General features: G+C 51.6%; 1 protein-coding gene across 4 annotated transcripts in view; it reads left to right on the top strand.

Moving 5' to 3' along the window:
• Window positions 1-17,013, top strand: part of SYT7 (synaptotagmin 7) — a 177,295-nt gene extending 160,282 nt beyond the window's left edge. Inside the window, exons 9-13 of one of the 4 annotated variants that reach the window (XM_050956176.1) lie at window positions 387-657; window positions 2,159-2,328; window positions 3,124-3,238; window positions 3,714-3,913; window positions 15,478-17,013. In XM_050956176.1, coding sequence (XP_050812133.1) covers window positions 387-657; window positions 2,159-2,328; window positions 3,124-3,238; window positions 3,714-3,913; window positions 15,478-15,582 — 861 coding nt within the window. In that variant the 3' untranslated portion in view covers window positions 15,583-17,013. The remainder of the gene's footprint in view (window positions 1-386; window positions 658-2,158; window positions 2,329-3,123; window positions 3,239-3,713; window positions 3,914-15,477) is intronic. The other 3 variants (XM_050956177.1, XM_050956178.1, XM_050956179.1) reach the window with 3 other exon arrangements.
• The last annotated feature ends 297 nt before the right edge of the window (window positions 17,014-17,310 follow it).

Genomic DNA, 17,310 nt, shown 5'->3' with positions numbered 1-17,310 from the left:
GGAAACCAGCCTCATCCACCCAGTGACTGAGCTACCCTCCCACTGTTGTGATCTCCCCTCCCCAGGAGCCTTCAACCCCCCTTCCTCACTGCAGATTTACGCTCTGCCCCGACTAGAGATGCCTCTTGGGTCTGCAGAGCCTGAACTGCCTGATGGGGAGAAATCAGCCCAGTCTCCCCCTCTGGTCCCATCTTGGGGAGGGAGAGGGACAGAGGGGGCGGGGTAAGGACAGCTACAGGAGGAGGTGCTCAAAGACTGAACATAAATCATAGATACCCTGGTGATGTGACAGGTAGATAGATAGATCTCTGAGTCTCTCCCTGGCGATGGTGCTTAGCCCATGCTGAGCTCTCCAGGCTGACTCTCCATTTTCTGTCCCCTCTCAGCTCTCCCCAGGCTCTGAGGATGACGAGGGACACGACAGCTCCAGCAGGGAGAACCTCGGCCGAATCCAATTCAGCGTCGGCTACAACTTCCAGGAATCCACCCTGACTGTCAAGATCATGAAGGCTCAGGAGCTGCCAGCCAAGGACTTCAGTGGCACCAGTGACCCTTTCGTCAAGATCTACCTGCTGCCTGATAAAAAGAACAAGCTGGAGACCAAAGTGAAGAGGAAGAACTTGAATCCGCACTGGAACGAGACCTTCCTCTTTGAAGGTAGGTGGCAGAGGCTGGCAGACAGGGCATGGGTCAGGAGCGAGTCCTAGCTCAGTCACTGACCCCTGGCTAACCCTGGGAAGTCACCGCCTCTCCACTGCCTCTGGGCCCCGGCTTTAGCATGGGGTTAGCACTTTGTGCCTCCCAGCGCTCAGATACTGTGGTGATGAGGGCCATATGCAGAGCTGTCCTTACCCATATAAAAAGTACGCAGCTGTGTAGGGCACCCGGCAATTTGGGGCACCAAATTTCTGGGTGCCCTGTGCAGCTGCATGCTGCTCCAGCCCCTGCTCCATCTCTTCCCCATGGTCCCCGCCCCTGCTCCACCCCAGCCCCACCCCCACTCCCCTGAGGAATGCGAGCAGAGCTGGGCCTGCACTCACTGGTGGCAAGAAGTGCAGCGGCCCAGCCTCAGTCATGCCACCGGTGAGTACTGGGGGGTGGTTCCCCACTGTTCCCCAAGACAGCCCCTCCCCCTCCATGCGGAGGCCTGAGGCCAGCCCCCCTCCCCCCATGGAGGCCTGGGACCCCACATACACACCCCACAGGGGGGCTGCATAGGGCCCCAGAATAGTTAGGGACGGCTCTGGCTATATGAACACCTAGAGAGACAGAAGGTGAGTCCGAGTCCCTGTAGGAAGCAGGGTTTGCCAGACTGGAGCCCAAAGTGAGCTCCTGCTAGGCTGATCTCTCCTCACGGCTGTTCTCCCCACTATGCTGGATCAGAGCGTGGTCAGTCAGCAACAGTACAGCCTTTCCTACCTCACCAACTTGAGCCACTGCCCTGTCTGGCCAAATGTCCTGCCTCCTGGTCCTTCCAGCGTGGAATTCTGTGACCTACCCCCCACAGCCCCCCAATGGACAATCAGCTCCGTGATCCCCTCTCCTGCCTCCCCATACTGAACCACTGGTCACACTAGTCCTGTGTCCCACCTTGTGTGCCACATCTCTGGCCTGCCTGGTCCACTGTCTCCACTTCTGCTAAACCATATCAAACCGTCCTGTCTCCTGCCCTATAAGATCACACCGTTGGGATCTGGCCTCTTGCCGTATCAGATCACATCATCAATCAGGGTCCAGCCTCAGGTGAACAGTCAATACCTGATCACTCACAGAAAGATACAAACACCTCCACAGACAGTTATGATGCAATTGTGAAATGATGTTCGTGAAAGATGGGATTCCTTCCTGACCCTAGCAGTGGCCAGCTGGTGGCATGAAGCATGAGGGATGATTACTCGTAACCACAGATATTAGTAGAGGCCATAAAATTACTGAAAAGTGTGTCTCCTTCTACCCAGTGCCCCTTCTCCACTCACTGTTTGATCCCAGCAACATATACCAGCCAGAACTGGCTAGAGAGACGCATGCCAGTGATGGTCTCTTTTGTGTGAATGCCACCTGGGTTTACATATCTGTATGGATCTCGAATGGCTCTGCAAGACTTGGCCATGTTGCCACATTCCTGGGTAGCCACCTCCTGCTCTGGTCTCCTTGGCAGGTTTCCCATATGAGAAGGTGGTACAGCGGGTGCTGTATCTCCAGGTTCTGGACTATGACCGCTTCAGTCGCAATGACCCCATCGGAGAGGTGTCCATTCCACTCAACAAGTTGGACCTGACCCAGATGCAGACATTCTGGAAGGAGCTGAAACCCTGCAGCGATGGGAGCGTAAGGCCTTTGCTTTGTGTTCAGAGAGGCTTAGCCAGCATTCTAATGCCCTGGCTTAGTGTACGTAACTATTAGCTGACCTCAGTGACTAGAATAGTCTAGTGCTCCCAGGGGACATCCTGGAGCTGCCGCAGAAAGGGTCCCAGAGAAGACATCCCCGAACCCTCACCTCTGTGAGATTCCCAGAGGGATCTACCACTATCCCAGCAACACTCCTGGAGGCCAGGATGAGAGCCATGTCTCTGGCCTGTGCTATGCTGGAGGTCAGACTCAATGAGCAGAGTGGTTCCTTCTGACCTTAAAATCTATGAATCTATGATCGTCCCATGAATCTGGTACCGGTAAAGGGGCAGTATTGGCAGCCCTGGGGACTGCATCCGCTCTTTATCCAGAATCCAAAGGCCTATGGGTCTTACCCACTGTCAGCTGAGAAGGGGTTTAAGGCCTCATGCATCCTGTAGGAGACACTCTGCTAACAGAAAAGAGTTCTCGTCCATGCTTAGAGCCAACTGCAAACACATGGGCTGGCACCAGCTGTGGGATACTTTCATTGATCCATGTGGATGTGAATTTGTTTCCAATAATGGTGCTAGCTGAAGCCATGCTACAGATTCCGTCCCACCCCTAGATAGCCAGCTTCTTCGGATGTGGGGGAGAAGCAAAGCATGTTACAGCCATAAATACATTTGAAGGTGGTTTCTGTGGGGACGAGGCTGCCGAGGTGCTCTGGTTGAGCTAGGCTAGCTGGTGTCCTGGGGAGTTCTCCCAGTCTATAACAACCTCTCCTCTCTGCAGGGAAGTCGGGGAGAACTCCTCCTGTCCCTTTGCTACAACCCTTCTGGTAACTCCATCATTGTGAATATCATCAAAGCACGGAATCTGAAAGCCATGGACATTGGGGGGACATCAGGTACTGGCAATCAGGGCCCTTCTTCTTTACCGAGCTAGGGGTCCTGGAAGGGGCCATTAGCCCCAGCGTACTAAGATGCAGGGTAACTGCAATCTATTCTTTCTCACCTTAGGTCCCCTCTGTCTCTCCTCAGGGAGGAACTTGTCCAGAGTACCTCTGTCCCACAGCAGGGAGAGAGTCCTCCTTTGTCTTCCACAGGGAACGGTCAGCTCTGAGTCTCTTCTGTCCCACACTGGGAGGAACTCAAGAGTCCCCCTGACCTGTCTCAGCTCCCCAGTACATTCTGCAGCAAAAAGGGGAGCTACCCCACAGACCCCTCTCTCCTGCACTGAGCAGTAGGCTGTAGGCTACCAGCTGAAAGAGAGGGCCCTGGCATGAGAGGCAGGAAACCTGAGGACAGGCCAAGTTAAGGAACAGAAAGAGGAGGAGCCCTGCCCTGGCCTAAGAGCACTGTGCTCTCTCCTCTCTGTGGCAGACCCTTACGTCAAGGTGTGGCTGATGTACAAGGACAAGAGGGTGGAGAAGAAGAAGACAGTGGTAATGAAGCGGTGCCTGAACCCAGTCTTCAACGAGTCCTTCATCTTCGACATCCCCACCGAGAAGCTGCGAGAGACGACCATCATCATCACCGTCATGGACAAGGACAGGCTGAGCCGGAACGACGTCATTGGCAAGGTGAGTCCCCCGCCAGACAGTCCCAGGGCCACAGGTCTCCTGGGCCTGCAGGTAACAGGGATGGCGGGAAAGTGGGTTCTGTCAGCACAGAGAGGAGGGGCTATGGGAGGCCAAGGCTGGACCTTCACTAGTGTCCCAGCGCAGCGCTCAGAGGGGCACACTATGCATATTTTGTATTCCCATCTCTGGGACAGGGAGAGGGCTTTAAACCTTGAAATGCTTCCATTTAAAATGCCTGTTCCAGCACACAGCATTGTCTTAGGCCACAGTCTCACAGCATTGCCTCAGGTCACAGGCTCACACCGTTGCCATAGGCCACAGGCTCACAGCACTGCCCTAGGCTGTATGCATAGGTGACACACATGCACGTAGGCCGTGGATATGCAGTAAGGGCTTAGGCCACTGGCACATACCACTAGCAGAGACCATAATGGCAGCTGATCCGCACACGTCACAGGTATAGATAATGGGCATTGTCAACATTAGGAGGCTGTGTCAGGTGGGGTCCTGCGGGGGTCTGTTCTGGCTCCAGCACTGGCCAGTGTTTTCACTAAGGACTCAGATCGGAGGGGAGACACAGCCAAAGCAAAGAGGGCTCGCAGGAGCCTGGGGCACACTGTTAACACCTGCTGGGCCACACTGGGATGCTAATGCTTCACAGAGAGGGCTTTGTCCCCCGACTGCTCCCGAGTTAGCTCTTGCCAAGCGCATTCAGTCACCCCTCAGTACAAAGCCGCTAGGTCGTGGAAGGGGCTGGAACTGTCCGGGGAGGTGTAAGAAGAGCTGCATGGACGGTAGGGGCAGGGGAGGCTAATGGCTTGGCTGTTGTGATACAGATGAGGAGCTATAGAAGATAGTAGCCGGACACGCGCCAGCAGTGGGACTCAGTCCCGAAGGACGTGATATTCCAGGTGCTCCATTGCGTACATATGAAAATGCATATGCAGTTGCGTGCCTAGTCTGTATGCGCAGTTAATCAGGACTGTGTGTGCAAATCGTTGGTTGTACATCAATTCCCCCTCCCCTCCACATACACATACAGCTGCCTGACTCTGACCCCACACCAGTGTAGTAATAGCCTGCTCAAATTAGGCTTGCAGTGGCAATTGTGCCCCTCAGGGCTTTGACCCAGCTGGACTGTGTTAGCAGGAAGAGCCGGGACAAACAAGTGACGGCGCTATTTCCTCCCTATCTTTAATGTCACACGATCCCAATCCGCCCAATCCTAGATAAGCACTGACTACTCTCACAATGGGGCCGCTCTACAAGCTCACACTCAGCTGCTGTTCCTCCCTGCGTCTTTCCCAGCCTCCTTGCTCTGTAGATAGCTGGTCTCTTCCCACATTTGTCTCTGTGCCACTTTTTCCTCTGCCAAGGCGGATGGCCTCATATGGCTGTACTGAACCTCAGGCACCCGCAGCACTGATCTCCCTTTGCTGCTGGCTTCCCCGTCCCCTGCATTTGCTATGGCTGATTTGGGCAGCAAAGGCAAAGCTGGTGAATTTCACCTTCCCCTAGCCTGTAAGGAGAATATTAAGTGATGGGAGTCCTAGCACTGACTCCTGAGGTTCCCTCCCTCGATACTGCTCCCCGCTCAGAGTTCTCCCCTTTAACAGTTACTCTCTGCTCCCTGTTCATCAGCCAGCTGCTAATACAAGCAACAATCATTTGATCTCCTGGGCTTCTTTCCAACACCCAGGTCTTTTAGGTGGCTGTGCAAGGCATTTCTGGAGTCTGGGGATCCATATTGCACCTTCCACAGACATCAAGGTGTTGCACAACACCTCAGCCAACAGAGCCAATTGGGGAATCCCAAAAGCTCTCTGCAGAGTTCACTGCAAGCACCCCAAATATTGTGCCCCAGCAACATGGCGACTCAGAGCCCCTCTGCCCTGCACTAGCTTGAGACAAAGAAAAGGGAATTCTACCAGACCATTGGAACTGGTGCCACCAAAGCAACGTAGCCCCAGGCAAGGAGAGAGGGCAACTGTCCATTTGTAAGAAGGGACGTTAATGCAAACCATGTCTTGGGATTATAACGGGGAAGTCCGGAAGTGCCTTAAACAGAAATAAGAGATTCGTGAACTCATCTCTCAGCACACAGAGGAGTCCATCACACAGAGGACATAATGTGGAAATGATGGTGCTGTAGGGGAAGAAAACTCACCAACAATACCCTGTCTGGAGTGTCAAGCTCATGGTGCTCAAGCCAGAAAGCGCCCAATGCCTCCATTGCCACCTAGAGAATTCTGGACTGTGAAGAGCCTGGAATCAGGTGAAGCCTACAGGGATCGGGGAATCAATTTACTGTGAGAAACTACGTATAAGTCAGGGAATCGCTATAACATGGCCAGGACCATCTTCAGGGCACGTGGGGATAGGGAGCCATTCAGTGTGTGAACTTCATTCAGCCCATTGAAGGCCAAGCAGCCCAGGGGGATATGCTCTCCTCATATCTCCAGCCTGACTCAGTCTGCATTATTTCAGCTGTGCCAGGGTATAGTCTTAGCCACCTTCACGTTATCTAGTCATGGATTTCATAGCATGTTCCTCACGGAGTCTTGAGAGGCAAATATCAGTAAGTATCTAGAGAGAGAGCTGGGTATTATCAGCATAGCAGTGAAATCCCAGACCATAGATGATACATATCCTTCCAAGAAGCTGTATCTGAAGAGCATTGGAGACAACCCACAGACGTGGAGAACACGGCACATTATCCCAGTACAGTCTGGTGAGTATCCACCCAGAGATACAACACCAATTGAGACAGCTCCCTAAAACATGACTGGTAGCAGTCCTGTGCATTCCCAGCCTTGTTCCACTAATCATCTAGGTGAGGCAGTAGCATCAACTATCCACAGTATCAACATCTGCCCATAGATCTAACACCACCAACAAGGACAGCTCTGTGTTTGCAAAGCAGTGAGTAAATCCTCCCTGACAGTAGCAAGGGGATTCTTGGTGCTGTGTCCTCGACTGAATCTGGGCAGCTATTTCATTACTGAACATGACTGTCTGGATGTTCCTCCAGCTCTGTTACCACTACTGAGTCCAGAATCTTGGCCACAAGTGTCTTGTTAGACACCAATCTGTCCTTCCCTGTGCAGTTAGGATTTCACTGGCAGAAGAGACACCACTTCCTGTACACTGACTCAAGAACAGCTGCCTCTAATGAGGACAGCGAGTCTCACCACTCCCCGATGCTCCAGAAGAAACACTGCTGGGCAAGGAATCAACCTTCAGCTAGCAGCACGGAGCCCAGATATCGCACTGCAGAGCTCCAACTGTGAAGATGGCCCGAAAGCCTGTGGGCAAGCCAAGGCAATTGAGAAGCCAACCGCTAGTATTAAGTGACCACATAGGGGCACTCAGGTCAAATGGTCTGTCTAAAGTCTTCTCCCTGAGCAAGAAGAGGCTGACCACCTTCCCTTTCCCTCCCAGTTAACTATTTAAATGTTCATGTGAGGTTAGTGCTGGTGAAAGATGCTAGATTGACAGCCCTGGCATGGGGCATCTTCTGTTAATCCCCAGCATGCACAGCATGAGCAAGCCCCATCACTATCATCATCATCAAGGCAAATCCCAAAGGAATGTCGCTTCCTTGCAGATTGGGCACCGCCCAGACTGATCTCTAGCTAGGTCCTTAAGGCAGTCAAGCTGGATATTTAGTCCGTGTCCATCATCGGCAGTCCTGTTGCACCACTGAAGTGTTTGGTATCCACGGGCTTGCCAGCTGTGTAGCAGCATTCCTTGATACACACACTTCATAATTCATTGAGCTTCCCTCCTGATGATACGTCTGTACTCAGAAAACTACTGAACCCAAACCTGGGCTGATGGGAAGAAGTTTCTGGGTTCAGCTATGAATAGCCTCATTGCTGACCTTGTCATGCCACTTGATATGGAACAGTTGACAAAAACAGTGCTGTCCCTCATCTCTGACCTGGGAAGATCACCTTTATGGAAGGGTGGGAGTTCATGGTCCTTGCCCCCTTCAAGCCTCAGCCTCTTTTGAGACTGTCATCAAAAGGGTATCGGTTTCACAATGTAGATAGATATCCACTGGGAAGTGGACCAAGACCACTGAATTCATCCCACTCAAGCCACCAAACAGATGTCAGATGGGAACCTACCTACCTAAATTCAAACCAGTGCCCTGGAGGCAAAAATCCCCATAGCCTGGTACCCATCCACTGAGCCCCCCATCCCTCCAGGTAACTCTATTAACATAAACAAAGGTTCATCAGTCAATAAAAAAACAAGCCGAAACAACTTTGCCTGCAGCAGCCACACCTCAATGTCTCAGTCTCCTCACCTTTCCCACAGCCTCCTATTGCTCCCATCACCCTATGCTGATGAAAGCCCATCCCAAAAGCCATGTGACCTTCCAACATGTCTTCCTGGCCCTGGAATGGCCACGGAATACGAACACTAGTCATTTGTTGGATACGCATGGGGGGAGCCACCCAAAGAACTGCAGCCAATCCTGGAAGAGAAACCCCAGGTCCCAAAAGGCACCTGAATTCTGGGAAGGTTTGGAACTGGCACTAAACTCTGCAACCAGTCCGGCCACTGTCTCAGCTCCTTGTATTAGCTTCCAACTTGACATGATCCAAGAGTTGCTAATCCAGCCAATAACCGAGATACCAAGGAAATGAGCCATCCACTGTGTCTAATGGATCTCTCTGACTAAGCTTTTCTGCTACACTTGTCTCTCCAGTGTACAGCAGAACCTGCTTTAGGGTGAACTTGAATCTAATGAAACTCTATTTATAGGGAGATAAAATGAAAGGCTCAGTGCACTGCAGTTCTAGGTAGAGTGTAATCTCCACCTACAACGAAGCTGTCCTATGGAGGAAAAATATCCCGTGCTGTGGGGAATGATCCCGTGACTTTTACTCAGGAGACTACTTCCATTGGCTTTAATGGGGCTGCTTGTGTGAGTAATGGAGGCAAGATCGGGCCCAGTAAGATGGGATATATACTTTGGATATAGCACCTTCTGATCTTACATCAAAGACTCACTGCACATGTACTCCAAGGCTGAGTCACCCTGAGTCCTAACTAAAGAACTAGTTAACAACCTTGAGTTAGACCCTCAGCAGCTGTAAATCAGATGAGCTCCATGGACTTCAGTGAAGCTATGGCCAATTTATACCAGCTGGGGATCTGGCCCATTGACTCAAGTGGAATGATGCTGATTTATGCCAGTTGGGGAAGGAGCTAACCCATTGATTCCAATGGAGGTACAGCCAGTTTACACCAGTTGGGGAGCTGGCCCCTTATTTGTAAAGACAAAATTACAGGCGGTACTTAAAAAAATAAACTGTTGTAAATCTGATTTACACTAAGTATCTATAACTCTTCCCCCATTAGGGTAATGATGATACATTGACATGGTAATCTCATTATTATTACTGCATGCTGCAGGGAGTCAATTATTCCCTCATGCCAGGCTGCAATAAAACAAACACGTCTATTACATTAAAAGTGGAATGTGAAGGTGGCATTAAGAAGCTGAGAATTTAAGCACAGTCAGGCCACAAAGTGAGAGGACGACTGGGTTGGCTTGGGCCTCACCTCTCTGGCCCTTAGTTCTCCATGTGTCTGAGGGGGCGGGGGGAAGGATCCTTCCCTTCTCCCATCCTTTGTCTATTTAGGGTGTAAGCTCAGTGGGGCAGGGGCTGCCTCTCATTAAGTGTGTGTGCAGTACCTAGCACAGCTTGATCGGAGCCTCTAGGTGCTACCGTGATAATGATACAAGTAGATAGCCCAAACTCTGTCCCCCTTTGTACCGATGCAACCCGGCAACCATCAGTGAGGATACACATGCATAACCAAGGCTGGATTCTGCTCCAAGGTTTGCAGCAACATTAACTCAGCTACGTTGCAAATACAGCGTCATCATGGGTAGGATTTTCCAAAGCACCTATGTGACTTAGGAGCCATTTGAACAACTAGCCTCCAATCACCCAAGACTCTCCCAGCCCCCTGCAGGGCTGCTTCGTGTCTGTGGGTATGTCCACAGTTTGAGCTGGAGTGTAATTCCTACTCAAGTAAATATGCCCGCTCTAGCTCTGATGGAGCTAGGATGCCAAAAACAGATCATCAGCATGGAGGTGCAAGCTGTGGGCGGGGCTAGCCGCAGCAAGTATATACCTAGCATCTCAGACAGGATCCTACTGGGGCAGCTAGCCCTTCCCACCACTTGTACTTGCTGTGACTACATGTCTATTTTTAGCATGCTAGTCGATCAGCACTAGCGTAGGTATGACTCCTTGAGCTGGGAACTGCACTTCCCAGCTTCAGTATAGACACTCTTTTATGGGACAGGTGCCTCTTTCCTGTAAAATCAGGCAGGATCAGGTTTGGTTATGATACTCAAACCAGAAACACCAGGAGGCCAGAACAAGAGCAGGATGGGATTTTTCCGTGACTCAGTTTTTCATCACAAAAATGCCAATATGTTGAAATTGAAGCTGTTCACAAATCAGGATTGGGGCCAATGCCTCTCCCAGCTGGAAAAATGTCAAAGGGAAAAGTTTTGAAATGGTTGAAATGGTTCATGTCAACATTTTCAAAACAACAAATTCCAGCGTTGTGGTGTGAAACGCCTTTTGAAATGTAAGCTAACTAGACTGAAAGACATGCATCTGATGAAGTGGGTATTCACCCACGAAAGCTCATGCTCCAAAACGTCTGTTAGTCTATAAGGTGCCACAGGATTCTTTGCTGCTTTTACAGATCCTGACTAACACGGCTACCCCTCTGATACTAGACTGAAAGAAAGGTTTTTAAAAAGTCGGGGGGAGGTCAGAATGGAAACCTGGTGTTTTGATTGACCTGAAATGGGGGAAAAAATGATTTTTGAGTTCACAAACTTTTTTGAGATTTTGACTTTTTGTCCTGTAGCTAGGCAGGCTCTCCAGGGCCTTGGGGAGCAAGGTCTCTTGAGTTCACACAAGCTATTTTCAGCCGTTTTTCTAACCATTGCCATCCTTGAGAGACAGGGGGCCGGATTCCCTGCTGGTGTAAATCAGCATCACCTTGGTGAGCTCAGCACAGGCTACACTGATGTACACCAGCTGAGTGTCTGACCCAGGATTGTTTAAAGGGAGGATAAGGGAGGGATTTCTCCTCTCTTCTAATTCAAAAATAGATGAACTAATTGTGCACAAACTTTTCAGAAAAGCTTCCCAGACTTTGCTACAGTGACAGGCACGTAGATAGACAGATTAAATTAGATAGATCACACACGGTAGGTAGGTAGATTGACACTTCTGGGGGTTACCCCAGGTGGCTGGGGTGAATCACTACCACCTGCATTCAGCATAAGAGAGCTTTTTCTGTGCCCACCAGAGGAAAGTCTCCCAACTCTACAGGCAACTCAAGTGCTCTGTTCCAGGCTCCACAAGCCTGCTATTCTTCCCCTCTGCAGGCTAGCAGTTAGCACACCCCATCTGCTGGGTGTAGCGTGCAGGTGCTGGGTGGCATTAGAGGCTTGTGGAATGGAGGAGATCAGACTGGATGCCCTGGTGGGACCTTCTGGCCTTCAACTCTACAATTGTATGACCTTGTTACACTCACGTGCCCAGTCCCTGGTCTTCCAGACACCTGTAATGTACACCAATCTACTGCCGCTGTGGAAGCCGTGCATTCTGTCTTGCAGCAAACTCCTCCTGGCCTTGGTTATACTGAGGGCTGCCTTATGACAGGGGGCTGATCCCTCGTCCCCCTCCCCTGTGGACATCTCACTGCTCTCTGCTGCTAAGGGTATGGAGGTCTCACCTCCCCCTTCAGCTGCCTCCCCCTCTGCAGGGTGAATGTCTGGGATCCGGTGGGGGACATTCCCTCTTGCTGCAGGTCACAATATTAACAGCCCTAGGCAGTGAAATATCATCATTCCCCACTTGCACATCCACAGGTATATTCTGGAGAACCCCGCCTTAAAGTACCTTTTAAACCTTCCCCCTCGAGCTCAGTGTGAGCCAAAGGCCCCATGGTTTTGGATTCTCCCAGGGCCAGGGGCTTTACCCTCTCCCCTGGGAGCACATCAGACTCCTTAATCATATTCTCTTTGACAAATGGGTCATGGACCCCCATGTCCCTCCAGTCTCAGCACATTCTGCTGTTTACCTTGGCATCTTTGTCCACTTCCAGTAGGTCAATCTGGACAAAATTGACTGGGACCCTCTCATGGACCCTGGGGGGCTCCAGAGTGGGGGTTCCTTAACCTGGCCAGTTCAGGGTTGGCGTCTGGATTCCACATAGGAAGTGCATTGCTTCCTCATGCATTCAGTAGACTCAAACAGATAACAGCTTCTGGGACCATCCCACTGGGCTGGGAACCTGTTATTGGTGTTGCCAGGAGGGGACCATCTCCTGCCTTCTTCCTTGAGACAAATCAGGGACCCTCCTTTATGCCGGGATGTTGTCCATCCCTCTGTGGTGTGCGCTCCACAAATGGTCTTGCATCTATAGCTCAGCTGCGTCTTTTACAGTCATTGGGGTTTTATCCCACACTGCAGCCCTTCCTTCATCAGTGCTGCAGGCATCAAAGAACTGCTCACGGGTAAATGTGTCAACCAGCTTTTCACAATCCTCTGCCCCTTCACCCCTTATCCACTTGTTCAGTAATGACACACTTTATAAACATAGTTCCTTCCTGTGAATCATCTGATCATGTTTGCTGAGGTTTCTAAACTGTAGGCGATATACCTCGGGGATTTGAAACGTTTTCAGTAGTTTCCTTGGACCGCTCATAAACCAGAGCCTCCCACAGATCTGTATAATTAAACACATGTAAGGCTTTAGCAGAGAGTTTGAGAACCAAGATGGTCATTTTCGTGCACCAGGAATCTGGTGTACTCTGCGTATCCTCTCAAAGGTAATCTATGCATTGCCTGTCCCTGCAGCTTGGGCATCGCTTATCATAGCTGGTTGATCCCTGGGGGCTGGGCACTACCTCTGGATTGAGGGCTCTTATTTTGTAATTCCAGCACTCTGAGCTCCTGCTCACCTGTGTTCATGCTTTCAGTCTTCTAGTTCCATCAGTCTCCAATGGGCGGCTTCCTGGGCTGCCTTCTCTCTCTTGCAGCCTTTCTCCTCCATCCACCTCTGGCGCTCTCATTCTTTTTCCAATTTCACTAATTTTTGGCCATCTGGGATGAAGTGGGAATGTTCTTAATGTTCTGAATACTCTGGTGTGCCTCAGTTTCCCCTAGGTGTTACTCAAGTGTCTACTTCTAGGTGGTGGGACAAGGGTGTGTAATCATTACAGAGACCCCCAGAGGGCAGGTGTGGCTGCCTGGGCTCAGACAATGGCCAACACTTGGTATCCTGGCAACTGATTGCCAGGGCCCATCCTCTGCAAGAGCCAGCCAGAGATGTTGGAGAACAAAGCGAGGGGTGGAGGGGATCATTAACATCAGCTCAGTCCTGATGGTTCCCTAGTCACAGTCTTTCCTTGGCGTTCTTTTGTCTTTATCAGTGCTCAAGCCTGCATCTGCTACAGGCTGCAAACCCAGAGCTGGGCTGGGTGGATGGATGTCTGTTGTTCCCAGTGTTGATCGAGTCCACTCTGGAGACTCATCCTGCCTCAGGCAACAAGTTTCAACTCCCATAGATTTGGAACCCAATATTCTACAAGTGATGTAACTCTACAATTGTTTCCCATACAGATAGGAGGACAGCTGTCCAGTTTTGAACCAGACAGTTCTCTTTTTGGGTGGTTTGTCCCACTTCCGGTACTGAGACAAAACCAGACAAGGCTTTGTCCATTATCAGACAGAGGACACCATTTTGAAGAGTGCGCCACTCCTGCCCCACTGGTGTGACCTCACATGCACCCTCACACCAGCTGGTGTGAGGTCACGCCAGCGGGATCAGGCCCATGCCATTCCCAGAAGTATCCAGTATCCAGGAAATGAATGAGTGGCCACCCTATGTACAAACATCCTGCAATAGCCATGATAATTAGCTTGTTCTTAGCTTTTAGAGTCCACAAGCCCCCTTGGTTGAAATATCTGAAGGATGGTTGGACACAGATGTAATATACGTGCCTGGGCATGTCTGTGTCAGAAGGTAGGTAGGTAGATCAAGTGCGGTACAGTAGGCAGGGCAAGAGCGAGAGAGACATTTCATTACTAAAGGAAATTTATTGAGAAAGTTCCAAGCAACAGAGCAAAGAACTTGAAAAAAACTTGCAAAGGAAAATTGTCAAGTATGTTCTAGGCAACTGCAGCCCGAGATTGAGAATAGATTGCCCTCCACAACTTCAACCACAGCTCTGCTGCTGGCAACATGATAATAACTTCTGATTGAATAATTACCAGTATATACCATACCTTAAGTCAAGCTATGAAATCTGTTACTTTGAGTGACAATCACAAGGCTCCATTAGTGCATGTCTCAGCTGTCAGCATGCAGGAGGGTTGACACGCACATTTTCAACGTGGCTGTATAGAAAATCGGCAGATAAAAATAACCCAGCCTGTGCAGAGGGATTTTCACTCACTTGCATTGCCTTGTAGCTAATTCTGACACCTCCATCAAATTTGCTTGGCAGAGGAGGGATGCAGGATATCAGCCAATGTTATCACAAGAGGTCCGTGGAACAAGGCTGTGGATGGGAGGCCCAAGGAGGGGGAAGGATGAAATTTAGTGGCTAGAGATGCATGCCCCAAAGAGGACCCTAGTGCCTAATTGCAAAGTTTCTCTGCCCTGTGCCCGATTGCAGGAATTGAGGAATGAGCGGGTCGTTGGTGCTTTTCTCTGAACGGTGTTGCCAGTGGTTAGCAATGTAGAGGTGTCGTGTTAGTGTCACAGCCTCACGTCCTGCTGAATATCTGTCAGCTTCAGAGCGTGGGTCATCTCCAGATAGCCAGAGCATTTCAAGGGCACCTCCCCAGCAGCTGCAACTCTTCCCGTTCACCAGTGGGCCTGCGTAGCCAGCTGGTCCTCTTCTCCTCCAGACACACCAGCCAACCACCTCACTGGCCTGGTCATGCCTCTTTTGCAAGCTCCCACAAGGGCAGGGGCTTGCTTGGGGGACAAGAATTGGGAGGCAGGTCCAGGCGTGGGGGCTATAGGATTTAGTGTGGAAAGAGGAAGGACAGCACTAGAATAAGAAGGAACATACAGGGAGGAGGACAATGAGAGGAGACATACGGGCATGGGCAGGACCACAAGGGTATGGACGAGGAGCCAGAGCAGGACATTACTAGTGTAAATGGTGGAGTCTCTGTAACTTGAAGTCTTTAAATCAAAATTTGAGGACATCAGTAACTCAGCCAGAGGTTCAGGGTTTATTGCAGGAGTGGGTGCGTGATGTTCTGTGGCCTGCAATGTGCAGCAGGTCAGACTAGATGATCATGATGCTCCTTTCTGGCCTTTAAAGTCTCTGAGCAGGAATCCAGTAAGCTAAAGGGAGGCCAAAAGGGTCAGTGCAGCAGGGAGGAAGGTGACCCTAGCCGCAGTGTTGGCAGGGGGTGGTATAGAGCTGAGCTGTGGTCCAGGCACAGAAGGAGGGGGAGTGAGTGACTCTTGGGTTTTTCTCCCTGTAGATTTACCTGTCGTGGAAGAGTGGCCCCGGTGAGGTGAAGCACTGGAAGGATATGATTGCCCATCCCCGGCAGGCCGTGGCACAGTGGCACCAGTTGAAGGCCTGAGCGGCAGCAGCTGAGAATTCTATCTGGCTTTCACCGCTCCAAGCAGATGTTTCTTGGCCATGCTCTCACTACTTTATGCACAACAGAGGCACCTGGGGTCCCCCTAGGTGACAAGCTTGGGGCTGACAAGGCGCTGAGGGTCTGAAGTTGGCGACATTTCCAAACTCTGGGAAGCAGCATTGGCCGTCCGCTGTGTCCACGGGGCACCCAGCACCAACGGGAGCACCTTTAGTGCCCAACTTCCTGCTTTAACCTTTCCTCCTGACTCGTTACGCCGAGAGAGAGATGCCAGCCCTCTAGGTGGGAAGGAGCCTTGGTGCTGGTTTGTTTTGGCCCTGGAGGGCGGGGAAGTGGTGTTGGCGCAACTGGCTCCGTGAGGTGATGAGAGGAGGAGACACCTCCGCCACACAAGACTTCCTATGAGTTCTTCCATCCCAAGGCCTGTTGGGAGTGCTCCCATGAGGAAGCCAGCATCTCCTAGGGGGCACGTGGGCCTAGGAGGGGGGCCGGCAAGGGGGACACGCCCTCTGTCTCCTTGAGGTCATTTATTTTTAATTCAATAAAACTTGTAAGAGTAATAAGAATAATATAAGTAATAGCAGCTAGAATCCCATCCCGGCCAGGGCTGGGGGAATCCGCGCCACTCCAACAGCCTCCTGTGCGTTTGCTGTGTGTGTGTATAAGCGTGTTGTAAGTGTCACGTGTTTGCGTGCGGGCTGCTCACGTCTCGCTCGCTCTCTCTCTCTCTCTCTGCCCTGCCTGGGAGCAACCCCTGATCCCACAAGACAGTGATGGTCCCAGTGCGGGATGTGGTTTTTTTTAATTGGCTGGTGCATGGGGTTTGAAGCAATTGATGCCACATGGGGAGTGGGGCCAGTCCATGCTTGATAGGGAGAGAGGCGGAAGGAGCTGCCCACCAGGCAGGGTCTTCTCTCATGACCACTCTGTAGCATATGGGATTGGAAGCCATAACAGATGGATCGGTAGCCAAACTGGGCTCGGCTTTAGGGCTAATGAGAGCTTGATTGTAGTCACCGCACTCTGGCTGGTGAGGGCCTCGTCCTGCTCAAACTGAGAGTTTCCCAAACCAGCTCTGAAACACTGCTACACTCCCAGGCATATGGACCCCGAAACAGCCCACCCCTCCAGCACCCATCCCCCAACCTGACCCCAGACACCCCACACCCTCCCAATACACAGCCCACCCCTCCAGCACCCAACCCCCAACCTGACCCCAGACACCCCACATCCTCCCCATACACAGCCCACCCCTCCAGCACCCATCCCCCAACCTGACCCCAGACACTCCACACCCTCCCCATACACAGCCCACCCCTCTAGCACCCATCCCCCAACCTGACCCCAGACACCCCACACCCTCCCAATACACAGCCCACCCCTCCAGCACCCAACCCCCAACCTCACCCGAGACTTCCCACACCCTCCCCATACACAGCCCACCCCTTCAGCACCCATCCCCCAACCTGACCCCAGACACTCCACACCCTCCCCATACACAGCCCACTCCTCCAGCACCCAACCCCCAACCTCACCCGAGACACCCCACACCCTCCCCATACACAGCCCACCCCTCCAGCACCCATCCCCCAACCTAACCCCAGACACTCCATACCCTCCCCATACACAGGCCATCCCTCCAGCACCCAGCCCCCAACCTGACCCCAGACCCTCCCCATACACAGCCCACCTTTTCAGCACCCCATCCCC

Source organism: Gopherus flavomarginatus, chromosome 5 (assembly GCF_025201925.1).
Source record: "Gopherus flavomarginatus isolate rGopFla2 chromosome 5, rGopFla2.mat.asm, whole genome shotgun sequence".
Taxonomy (NCBI): domain Eukaryota; kingdom Metazoa; phylum Chordata; order Testudines; family Testudinidae; genus Gopherus; species Gopherus flavomarginatus.
The sequence above is the reverse complement of the archived record's forward strand: the minus strand, read 5'-3'. Positions and strand labels throughout refer to the sequence as shown.